At 36.2% G+C, this 12017-nt stretch overlaps 1 protein-coding gene across 2 annotated transcripts in view; it reads left to right on the plus strand.

Annotated features, from left to right (window-relative positions):
* Positions 1-12017, plus strand: part of RBL1 (RB transcriptional corepressor like 1) — a 56127-nt gene that overhangs the window by 11377 nt on the left and 32733 nt on the right. For both annotated transcript variants that reach the window (XM_069495894.1, XM_069495893.1), the window contains exons 3-9: positions 4336-4536; positions 4917-4981; positions 5083-5211; positions 5321-5481; positions 8454-8503; positions 9113-9299; positions 10429-10595. In XM_069495894.1, the coding sequence (XP_069351995.1) occupies positions 4336-4536; positions 4917-4981; positions 5083-5211; positions 5321-5481; positions 8454-8503; positions 9113-9299; positions 10429-10595 (960 nt within the window). The remainder of the gene's footprint in view (positions 1-4335; positions 4537-4916; positions 4982-5082; positions 5212-5320; positions 5482-8453; positions 8504-9112; positions 9300-10428; positions 10596-12017) is intronic.

Here is a 12017-nt window from a genome sequence, read left to right on the forward strand (position 1 = left end):
GTTCGAGACCAGCCTGAGCAAGAGCGAGACCCCGTCTCTACTAAAAATAGAAAGACATTATCTGGCCAACTAAAAATCTATATAGAAAAAATTAGCCGGGCATAGTGGCGCATGCCTGTAGTCCCAGCTACTCGGGAGGCTGAGGCAGTAGGATCGCTTAAGCCGAGGAGTCTGAGGTTGCTGTGAGCTAAGCTGACTCCACGGCACTCACTCTAGCTTGGGCAACAAAGTGAGACTCTGTCTCAACAACAACAACAAAAAAACCACAAAAAAATAAATAAATAAATAAATATATATATATATACACACACATATGTATACACACATATATATACACACACACACATATATAAATATATATATAGAGAGAGAGAGAGAGAAAGCCTAATTCTAATAAGGGATGCATGAGACAAACCCAACTTACGGACATACCACAAAATAACTGGCCTATTCTAAAATGTCTAGATTAAGAAATTAAAAGTTGCTATAAAGAATATCATTTGGATAATTGGCAAATTTTAAATTTAAAGGTGGACTGATAGTATTTTATCAGTATAAAATTTTCTGATTTTGATAATTGTACTCTGATTGTATAAGAGAATGTCCTTTTTCTCAAAAAATAGAAACTTAAGTGTTTATAGGTAAAGGGCATGATATCCAAACCTTACTCTCAAATGGTTCAGAATAAATTTTATATATATTATAATAGCTAGGGTTCTCCAGAGAAACTGAATGAACAGAATATATATAGAGAGAGAAATTTATTTGAAGGAATTGGCTTACATGATTGTGGAGGCTTAAAGAGTCCAAAGTCTGATTGGGTAGGCCAGTAGGCTAGAAGCCCAGGGAAGAGTTGCAGTTTGAGTCCAAAGGCAGTCTGCTGACATAATTCATTCTTACTCAGAGGAGGTTAGTCTTTGTTAACACTTTCAACTGATTAGATGAGGTCTACCCACATTGTGGAGGATAATCTGCTTTACTCAAGTCCACCAATCTAAATGTTAATTTCATCCAATAAACGTCTTCTCAAAAACATGCAGAATTTTTTACTAAATATCTGGGCACCGTGGCCCAGCCAAATTGACACATAAAATTTACCACCACATATGTGTGTTTACAGTATATATAGAGATAGATGATAAAGGAAATATGAAAAATGTTAATAATTGGTGAATACTGATGAAAGATATAAAAAGAGGTCTTGTGCTATCTTTGCAACTTTTCTGTAGATTTGATATTATTTCAAAATAAAGTTTAAGGGATAAAAGGAGTGGTTAAGTACACTTAACGGTACTTTCATACAATGGAATAAACTGTAGCTCTTAAAATGATGGAAGAGGTCTTAATTATATAAAAAGATGTCCAAGATAAATTAGAGGAAAAAGCAAAGTGCAGAATATTGTAGGTACAGTAATCCTTCCATATTCGAGGTTTCACTTTTTCATTTACCCCTGGTCAGCCTCAATCTGAAGATATTATACAGAAAATTTCATAAACAAACAACTCATAAGTTTTAAATGGCATGCCGTTTTGAGTAGCATGATGAAATCTTATGCCATCCTCTCCATCCTGCCTGGGATATGGATCATCTCTTTGCTAAGGTATCCACGGTATACTCTACTTGCCCCCTTAGTCACTTGGTAGCTGTCTCAGTTATCAGATCATCAGATCATAAGAAGAAGAAGGGTGAGTACAGTACAAAAAGATATTGTGAGAAAGAGAGACCACATTCACATGATATTTTTATTTTTTGTAGACACAGGTTCTCGCTGTGTTGCCCAGAATGGTCTCAAACTCCTGGCCTCAAGCGATCCTCCCACCTTGGCCTCCCAAAGTGCTGGGATTATAGGAATGAGTCACTGAGCCTGGCCAGTTCTGTGGTTTTTAATATTTTACAGACTTGTGCAACCATCACCCCAATTAATTTTAGAACATTTTCATCACCCCAAAAAGGAACCCTACACTCATTGGGATTCATCCCTAGCCCCACTCCCACACCCAGCTCCTGGCAGCTACTAATCTAATTTCTGTCCCTATAGATTTGTCTATTCTGGGCATTTCATATAAATGGAATCATACAGCACATGGTCTGTTGTGTTGGCTTCTTTCACTTAGCATAATGTTTTCAAGGTTTATCCATCATATAGCATGTATCAGCAGTTCTTTTTATGGTCAAATATTCCATTGTATGGATATGGTATACATTTTGCTTATCCATTTATCCATTGATGAACATTTGGATTATTTCTACCATTTGGCTATTATGACTAGTATTGCTGCAAACATTTGTGTATAGCTTTTTGTGTCAACACATTTTTATTTCTCTTGGGTATGTACATGGGAGTGGAATTGCTGGATTATGTAGTGACTCTTATGTTTAAGCTTTTGAAGAACTGTCAGATTGTTTTCCAAAGTGACCATACCCATTTACATTCCTACCAGCAGTTTATGAGGGTTCTAGTTTCTGTACATTCTTGTCAATACTTGTTATTATCTGTCTTTTTATTATAGCCATCCTAGTAGGTGTGAAGTAGTATCTTATCATGGTTTTGATTTGCATTTCACTTATGGCTAATGATGTTGAGCATCTTTTTATGTGCTTATTAGTGTATCCTTTTTTGTCTCTCTTTTTTTAATATTTGAAATTTTTTTCTTTTATACAATGGGGTCTCATTATGTTGCCCAAGCTGGTCTTGAATTCCTGGGCTCAGGCAATCCTCCCACCTCAACCTCCCAAGTAACTGGGACTACAGATTTGTGCCACTGAGCCTAGCTTGAGTTGTGTATTCTTTATAACAGAATCCCAATGAATATTGAAAGCTGCGAAGTTTACTTCTTATTTTTGTTTTAAAAATCATAATCATAATTTAAGTGATAACAGTACTATAAATATTTTTTGTTTTCAGACACTTTGATGCATTTTGTTCCAGGTTAGGACAGCCATTCTTGGGAGAGGAGTATGTACAATGGATTATATGGGAATGTAGTAGTCAAGGCTCTTGTTTACAAAAAAACAGATATCAATTACCAACTTTGGCTAACTTAGGAAGAAAAGAAATATTAGATAGCTAATAAAATCTTTAGGATGACTTAAGAAACTTGGCTTGGAAAGGGGGCAGGAACAAAAGGAGACTGGCCACACAGCCAAAAAACATATCACAGAATCCATGTAGCGAGGACACAGCTTGCATGACTAGCAATGCTGTCCCTGGATATTGCTTTTTATTTGCCCCTAGGAGCTGAATATTGCTGTTGATCCTGCTGTAAGAATTTACCACTTCCTCACTTCTTACACCACCAGCTTCAGATTCAAATTCCTGAGCAGATGCATCTGATAAAGGAACTCAGGTTATATTCCTTCATCCTAACTTCTGGTAAAGCTGATTTATCTAGTGAAGATAAGACTCAAAAGTGGGAATATCCTCAAAGCAAAGGGTTTCATATACTGATCATCTAAAAGAGAAAAAAAGTCCCCTTTAAGGGAGCATAATTTGTGAGCCAAAACATATTTAGTAATATGGCAAATTTTTTGCTGCTATTGATAAGATTCTTTTAATGGGACTCTTAGAATCTGAGATTTCAATCAACATGTCCAGAGTTTGAATACCTATGGACAATTAGGGGATAATGTCTTTTATCACCTTTTAAAAAAATTACAAGTATTCTGTATATATTACTAGACAATAAAGTGAGCTTTGACACTACACATTTTCAATCTAAGACCACACTAACATAGAGACATAAAGAATGTACCTATAATTGAATAAGCCAGGCAGGTGGAATAATAATCTATTAAGTGTTTTTCTTGTTGAGCCTAAGAAATATTGATTTATAGAAATGCCCCATATATTTTTAAAGACAGAAATGATTTCAGGAGTTTTGCAAGGCTTTCCCCTAAAGGAAAATGTAAACGTGTTAGTTCGCATATCAAAAGCTGCCTCTAATTAAAACTCTACATCCCCATAGTGATCCTGGGAACCAGAATCATTTCATAGAACTTGGGAGTAAGGTTTTTTGTTGTTTTTTAATAAATTCAGGTTATGTATGTGTGTGGGTTTTTTGTTGTTATGTATGTGTGTGTTTTGGGGATTTTTTTGAGATGAGATCTCACTGTATTGCTATTCACAGGCGCAATTGTAGTGCACTAACCCAAACTCCTGGGTTCAAGTGATCCTCTCCTGCCTCCCAAGTAGCTGGGATTACAGACGTGTACTACTGCACCTGGCCTAAATTTAGGTTTTTTGATAAAGAGTCTTAGTCATGAATAGAATGTTTCCTTTTCAGTCCATTATCTGAATGAATTTTAAAGTTGCCTTTTTTCTCCTTTTTTTTTAGTTTAATACAGTTTTTTAGTAAAATGAAGAAATGGATGGACATGTCAAACCTGCCACAAGAATTTCGTGAACGTATAGAAAGGCTAGAGAGAAATTTTGAGGTGTCGACTGTAATTTTCAAAAAATTTGAGCCAATTTTTTTAGATATATTTCAAAATCCATATGAAGAACCACCAAAGTTACCACGAAGCAGGAAACAGAGGTGAGACCCTTAATCCTTATGTAATTGACGTAAAGATTATAATACAAACTTAAGAGAATTTGCTTTTTTGAAAGTCTACTTTTTGCGAGAAATATCCATCTGCAAAGACTTAAATTTCTTTTTAAATCCATGTATAATTAATTATCCATGTGTAGAAATTGAGGGTAATACTTTTACTTATTTTTCTGGGTTCTGATTATTTTATGCAGGTTAGAAAGGCTTATTTAAGTCCATTTCATACATCATAGATTATCTGTCCTTTGTGAATGAAATTTTATATATCCTTTGACTTTACTATTTATTGTTTATATTCACTGTTTCAATTTACATGATATTTAGCAAGCTACTTAGACAAAAAGTATATTTTTTTTCCTTTTTAGGAGGATTCCTTGTAGTGTAAAGGATCTCTTTAATTTCTGTTGGACACTCTTTGTTTATACTAAGGGTAAGTTAATACTTTCAGTGGTCTCAAATTTCTACTGTGGGAACTCGGTGCTATTTCACATGGAAGGTTTCTGGCTTTTATGTCTTTTTTTTCTTATAAAGGTAATTTTCGTATGATTGGGGATGATTTAGTAAACTCTTATCATTTACTTCTGTGCTGCTTGGATCTGATTTTTGCCAATGCCATTATGTGCCCAAATAGACAAGACTTGCTAAATCCTTCATTTAAAGGTAAGACCTTTATTTATTTTTGAAAACTGATTATCAACTTTTGGCAAAAGTTTTAAAAGTTGACCATATTCTTTTTTTCCTTGCTCCTCTTCATACCCTGTCAAACTAGGTTTACCATCTGATTTCCATACTGCTGACTTTAGGGCTTCTGAAGAGCCTCCCTGCATAATTGCTGTACTGTGTGAACTGCATGATGGACTTCTAGTAGAAGCAAAAGGAATAAAGGAGCACTACTTTAAGCCATATATTTCAAAACTCTTTGATAGGAAGGTACTGTACTTATAATTAAATGATTAGGGGTCAGCAGCAGCCTCAAAGGAAAAAAATATTTTAAGCAAGTTCTCAACATTATAGGACTCAGGGTCAAGATTCCCAGGTTTCAATCTCTGCTGTGATGCAGAATTTCCCTGTGATCTTATGTGATGTAAGAAACTGAGCTGTTGAAGAATGTGACCAACTATATGTACTGTCAGGTAAATGCACTGTCAGAGCCAACTGTAGGAGGTATTGATAAAGAATTATAGGCCGGGCATGGTGGCTCACGCCTGTAATCCCAGTACTCTGGGAGGCCGAGGCGGGTGGATCGTTTGAGCTCAGGAGTTTGAGACCAGCCTAAGCAAGAGCAAGACCCCGTCTCTACTAAAAAAATATAGAAAGAAATTAGCTGGACAACTAAAAATATATATAGAAAAAATTAGCCAGGCATGGTGGCGTATGCCTGTAGTCCCAGCTACTCAGGAGGCTGAGGCAGTAGGATTGCTTGAGCCCAGGAGTTTGAGGTTCCTGTGAGCTAGGCTGATGCCACGACACTCTACCCTGGGCAACAGAGTGAGACTCTGTCTCAAAAAAAAAAAAAAGAATTATAAAGAACAGAACATAAGAGAAAGCCTGATAAAGAATTATGAAAAACAGGAAATCAGAGTAAGGCTGACTAATTTAGTGCTACAGTTTGAATAACTGCTGTCTGTTTACTAAAAATAGGATAATATATAACAACTGTAGTTTTTATTCTATATAAATAGAGCAAAAAATCCATTATAGTTTTGTAGCTACTTGTAGACTACCTGCATGCATTCTGGATTTTTTTCATAAATAATTAGCTACTTCTATATTTATGAATTGGCTTGTTCCTTTGGGTTTCAATTTCTTATTTCCCCAACATCAAGCCATTAAATCTAGCTAGGCCTTGAGATTTCTCTGTGGCAAAAGGAAGGGCTTGGATCAGGTCATCACTGTGGTCCCCCACTTTGCAAATACTGAGGTTTTTCTTTAAACATAAAGTCTTCCCTAACTTGTTTCTTCTTTTCTTATACAAACTTTTGTATTCTATCTTTAAATGAATGAATGAATGAATGAATGTTCTTTATCTGTATGCTAAAGATCTTGTCCAACAAAGTTAACTCTTAAAACAGTGGTCTCCAACCTTTTTGGCACCAGGGACCGGTTTCATGGAAGACAATTTTTCCACAGACAGGGTTGGGGGTGGGGTGGGAGATGGTTTTGGGATGAGTCAAGTGCATTACATTTTTTGTGCAGTCAAACCTCTCTGCTAATGACAATCTATTTGCAGCTGCTCCCCGGTGCTAGCATCACCACCTCACCTCCTCCTCAGATCATTAGGCATTAGATTCTTATACAGAGTGCACAACCTAGATCCCTCACATATGCAGTTTACAGTAGGGTTTGCACTCCCATGAGAATCTAATGCCCCCACTGATCTGACAGGAGGCGGAGTTTATGTGGTGATGCGAGCTCTGGGGAGCAACTGTAGAGATGAAGCTTCGCTTGCTTGCCAACCACTCACCTCCTGCTGTGCAGCTTGGTTCCTAACAGTCCACAGATGGATACCAGTCCATGGCCCGGGGTTTGGGGACCACAGTCTTAAAGGAACCTAGGGATTATGTTCAGTGTCTTCTGCAGAAGCAATAGCATACTACCTGGGTACAATGGCCATAAATATTGATTTGCCTGGATTATCTGGTGTTTGGCTGTTGTTTTGGCATAATTATTATAGTATCTCCTTTACCTCTATAAGTATCCTGCTATTGATGATGGTCCTCTTACCTGTGGGCACAGATGTTTTGTTTGGCCTGTATAGGTATGCTATAAAAATAATATGATACTTATTTTTATTTCATTCAATTTTTTCATTTAAATATCAAGACCTTTTACCTGAAAAGCTTTTAAAAATCAGAAGCTATGGCAATAATGGGTTGGAGTTTCTACATGGGTTACTGCTGTCAGGCTAAATTATGGCCACTTCTTTTAGGATGGGAAGTAAGCTTCCTGCCCTTTTTGTTTATATATGTTGAACCCTGACCCCTTAAGGCATTTGGGTTTGCAACCCCTGATGTATAGTAATGTAAGTATTGTGTCAATACACAGAACACATTAATAACAATGTAGTTTTCCTTTCCCTCCAGTGACAGTACCTATATATATTCTCTTTGAATCTTTTACTTGTCTGACACATATGAATCAATTAATGTTAGTTTCCCTTTTCCATAGACCAACATTTAATAATGGGCAGCTTTCATTAGAATCACTTGGGGAATTTACTAAAAATGCTGCCTCAGTTCAGGCCTTGAGGTCCATCAATCTGCATTTTTAACAGATTTTCCTCTAAGTGATTCTTTTGTTTGTTTGTTTTTAATCTCTCCAGATCTACTATAAGTGACTCTTGTATCACTCAAATCTAGAGACCACTACCAGAGACTAATAACAAAGTTTCAAAACATGACTTCAAATATATTTTTCTTTTTTAATATTTTATTTACAGCTGGGCACAGTAGCTCACACCTGTAATCCCAGCACTTTGAGAGGCCGAGGTGGGAGGATAGTTTAAGGCCAGGAGTTTGAGCTCAGCCTAGGCAACAGACCCCATCTCTATCAAAAATTTTTTAAAAAATTAGCCTGCATGGTAGCTTATGCCTGTGGTCCTAGCTACTGGGGAAGCTGAGGTGGGAGGTTCACTAGAGCGTAAGAGTTTGAAGTTCCATTGAGTATGTTTATGCCACTGCACTCCAGCCTGGGCAATAGAGAGAGACCCTGTCTCCAAAAATGAAAAAAAAAATTTTTTTATTTGCATGCTAAATACTCATCTGAAATAATTTAGTAATTCTGTTTTGTGTGTGTGTTTTAACAACTAACAATGTGAAAACTTAGATAAATTTTATGTTTTAGGGTGTGTGTTAATCTATTTAATTATTATATGTTAACCCAAAATAATTTTTTTGTCCTAGATTTTAAAAGGAGAATGCCTCCTGGACCTTTCTAGTTTCACTGATAATAGGTAAGTACCTAGCATTAATGGTGTCTGACATATCACAAACTGTCAATAATGATTTTTTGTAATTTGTTAAGCATAACATTATATCAGAATAACTCCTCCTAATTCAAATTCCTTCTGCTTTAGTGGCATTGAATGGGTATTGTCACTCACTGAGCCTTGATGGCGTTATGTACATTTATTTTAAGAAATTGTTGACATTTAAAACAGATTCTCTCCTGAGAAATTATAAATGGACCCATTGACGCTGTATTTGATTTTGCATTCTTTCATTAATCACCTGACGGCAGATTCAGAATACCCATATTTCAAAGCCATTATTTCTTCCTCAATGATCAGGTATCACTTTCTTTTCCTTAATTACATTCAACTAGTTTTCAGATTGAGTATATCTTTTCACTCACTTTTCAATTAATTTATTGCTCTATCTGTGAATGTGAAGAATTTCTATAATCAAATAGGACCCTCTGATATTGTTAGATGGGCAGAGTTAAAAACTAGAAAGTCCTCAACTTTTCCAAGCTGTGGACTCTAAATCTATCTTTAAATCAAGATAAATCCATTGTGTAATTAAATATTATTCCAGCAGCTTAAAATTAATTCTCTTTGCAGCAAAGCAGTGAACAAAGAGTATGAAGAGTATGTTTTAACTGTTGGTGATTTTGATGAGAGGATCTTTTTGGGAGCAGATGCAGAAGAAGAAATTGGAACCCCTCGAAAGTTCACTGGTGATACGCCATTAGGAAAACTAACAGCACAGGCTCATGTGGAGTATAACCTTCAACAACACTTTGAAAAAGTAATATAACCTAGCCTGGCCTCAGTCTTGAATGATCTTTTCTTCTTTCTGTGTGATTCTACTAACAGCAGAAGCATCTTTCGAGTTAAATCTTGAGTTTCTTCTACTAATTCATATTTCCTATGAAAGCCTGACAAGGTAATTTGTAAAACTATTTCATTTAGTATTTTTACCTCATTTCCTGCTATTATTCATATTTTATATACATTTTCCCAGCATGCCTCGGTTTATTGGTAAATGTATTTGTCTTTTGACATAAAGAGGAATTTTTGCTTTCTTAGCATTCTTTCTTTGCTTCAACTTAGCTTCTGTTAGTTTTCTTTAAAATGTAGTTTGCTTTCCTACCCACGGCACAGACTACATGCTCTTCTCTAACTTCAGCTATATAACTCTGGATTTGATTGTTAATGGCCAAGGCTTAATTTTTTTCTTTTTTTTTTTTTTTTTTTTGAGACAGAGTCTCACTCTGTTGCCCAGGCTAGAGTGCCATGGCATCAGCCTAGCTCACAGCAACCTTAAACTCCTGGGCTCAAGCAATCCTCCTGCCTCAGCCTCCCTAGTAGCTGGGACTGCAGGCATGGACCACCATGCCCGGCTAATTTTTTCTATATATTTTTAGTTGTCCAGCTAATTTCTTTCTATTTTTAGTAGAGATGGGGGGGTCTCGATCTTGCTCAGGCTGGTCTCGAACTCCTGAGCTCAAACGATCCACCTACCTCAGCTTAATTTTTTATTTATGTGTAAAATGGGTTGGAGGGTGAGGTCTGTCTAATGAAAAATTCATTGGTCTAGAAGGTAGAAAACCTAAGTTTTAGTCCAAGCACTGCTATTGTCTTTGTCACCTTAAACAAGTTTTTTAACTTCTCTGTGCTTGTTTCCTCATATGTAAAATTTAAATGTGTATACATTATGTATATTTCACACAAGTTTTATGAAGATAAAATAAGATTATAGGCAGAAAGTGCTTTGAAAAACTATTATTCAAAAATAAGGATGTTATTAGCATAGTGTTGCTAAAAATTTGGTGGATATTCACCAAATATGAATAGAGAAAATGGTATATGTACTTAATTAAATACATAAGGGGGAGGATAACTTTTTAACATCACAGATTTTTCTTTTCTGACAGAAAAGATCGTTTGCACCTTCTACCCCACTGACAGGACGGCGATATTTACGAGAAAAAGAAGCAGTCATTACTCCTGTTGCATCAGCCACCCAAAGTGTAAGCCGGTTACAGAGTATTGTGGCTGGATTGAAAAACGCACCAAGTGAACAACTTATAAATATTTTTGAGTATGTATAATACTGTTATTTTTCTAAATGTCTTTTTAAAATTGGATTCCATATTCCATTCTATTTTTAGTATATTCAGAATTCTTGACATAGTGAATATAAATCTGGCAAGTTTTACTATACCATTTCAGTCATAAAATATATTGACTTATAACCAGATAGAAGTACGTATTAAAAATTATATATAATAGCCCCGTGTGGTGGTGTGCACCTGTAGTCCCAGCTACTTTTTTTTTCTCTTTAGAGTCTTACTCTGTCCTGGACTAGAGTACAGTGGTACAGTCATAGCTCACTACACCCTCAAACTCCTAGGCTCAAGGGATCCGCCTGCTTCAGCCTCCCAAGTAGCTAGGACTACAGACGCACACCACCATATCTGGCTTTTTTTTTTTTTTTTTTTTTTTTTTTTTTTTTTTTTTTTTTTTTTTTTTTTTTTTTTTTTACGAGACAGGGTCTCACTATGTTGCTCAGGCTGAGACCCTGCTCTTTAAAAAAAATTATCTATAATGTTATTTCATAGGATTATAGACTTTCAAAGAAATGTATATATCTTAAAGTTTATTTAGCTCTGACATTCTACTCTTGCAACTACCCCTGAGTTATGCATGTTTTTTCTTTTATATTGACTTTAAATGAATTAAACCTAAATGTCCATCAGATAGGGGACTGATTACATATTGGTGTACAGCCATAAAACGGAATTTTATGCAACTTTTTTTCCTACAAAAAGGGATGTTTCCTGGTTAAAGATGGTAGAGTAAAGCCAGATCAGAGAACTTTCTTGCCTAATACCTAATGAAATAAGAGAATAGTAAAAACCAGCAAAATATTTATCAGCAACAACCAAATGAGGAGAGGGACATGATTTCATGCCATAAATTTCCAAAATAGATGTCAAGAAAGGAAATCATGATTCAAGTGCCCACCCCTAAGAAATAGTGCTGGGGAAAGAGGGTATGTTGATAGACTCTTGAGAATGCTCATTAATACCTCAGATTTGGAGAGAAACAAATGGGGTGAGTAGGCAGGTGGGTAAAAAGTGAAAGTCCCTATTTACCACCACTAGGATCCCACTAGAGATAGAACAACTGCCATGGGCTGCCATTTTCCAACATTCCATGATGATTTGGGAAGAGAGCCTCATAAAACTAGAAGATATCCCTGACCTGGTATAGTGAACCCTGGAATGGGGACGTTTAACTAAATCTCGGAAGAGAAAGCAAATCTCTGGTCCTCCAATAAAAGTTGAACATAGTGCCAGCTGAGCTCTCCCCCTGTTCCTCAAACCTTTAGGATACAGAAAACTGGACAGAACAATCCCTAGCATCAGAAATACCTCAGAATAGCAGTCCTCAACCTTTTTCGCACCAGGGACCAGTTTCATGGAAGACAGTTTTTCCACAGACTGGGGGTGGGGGGGAA

The sequence above is a fragment of the Eulemur rufifrons genome, chromosome 20 (genome assembly GCF_041146395.1).
Source record: "Eulemur rufifrons isolate Redbay chromosome 20, OSU_ERuf_1, whole genome shotgun sequence".
Taxonomy (NCBI): Eukaryota; Metazoa; Chordata; class Mammalia; order Primates; family Lemuridae; genus Eulemur; species Eulemur rufifrons.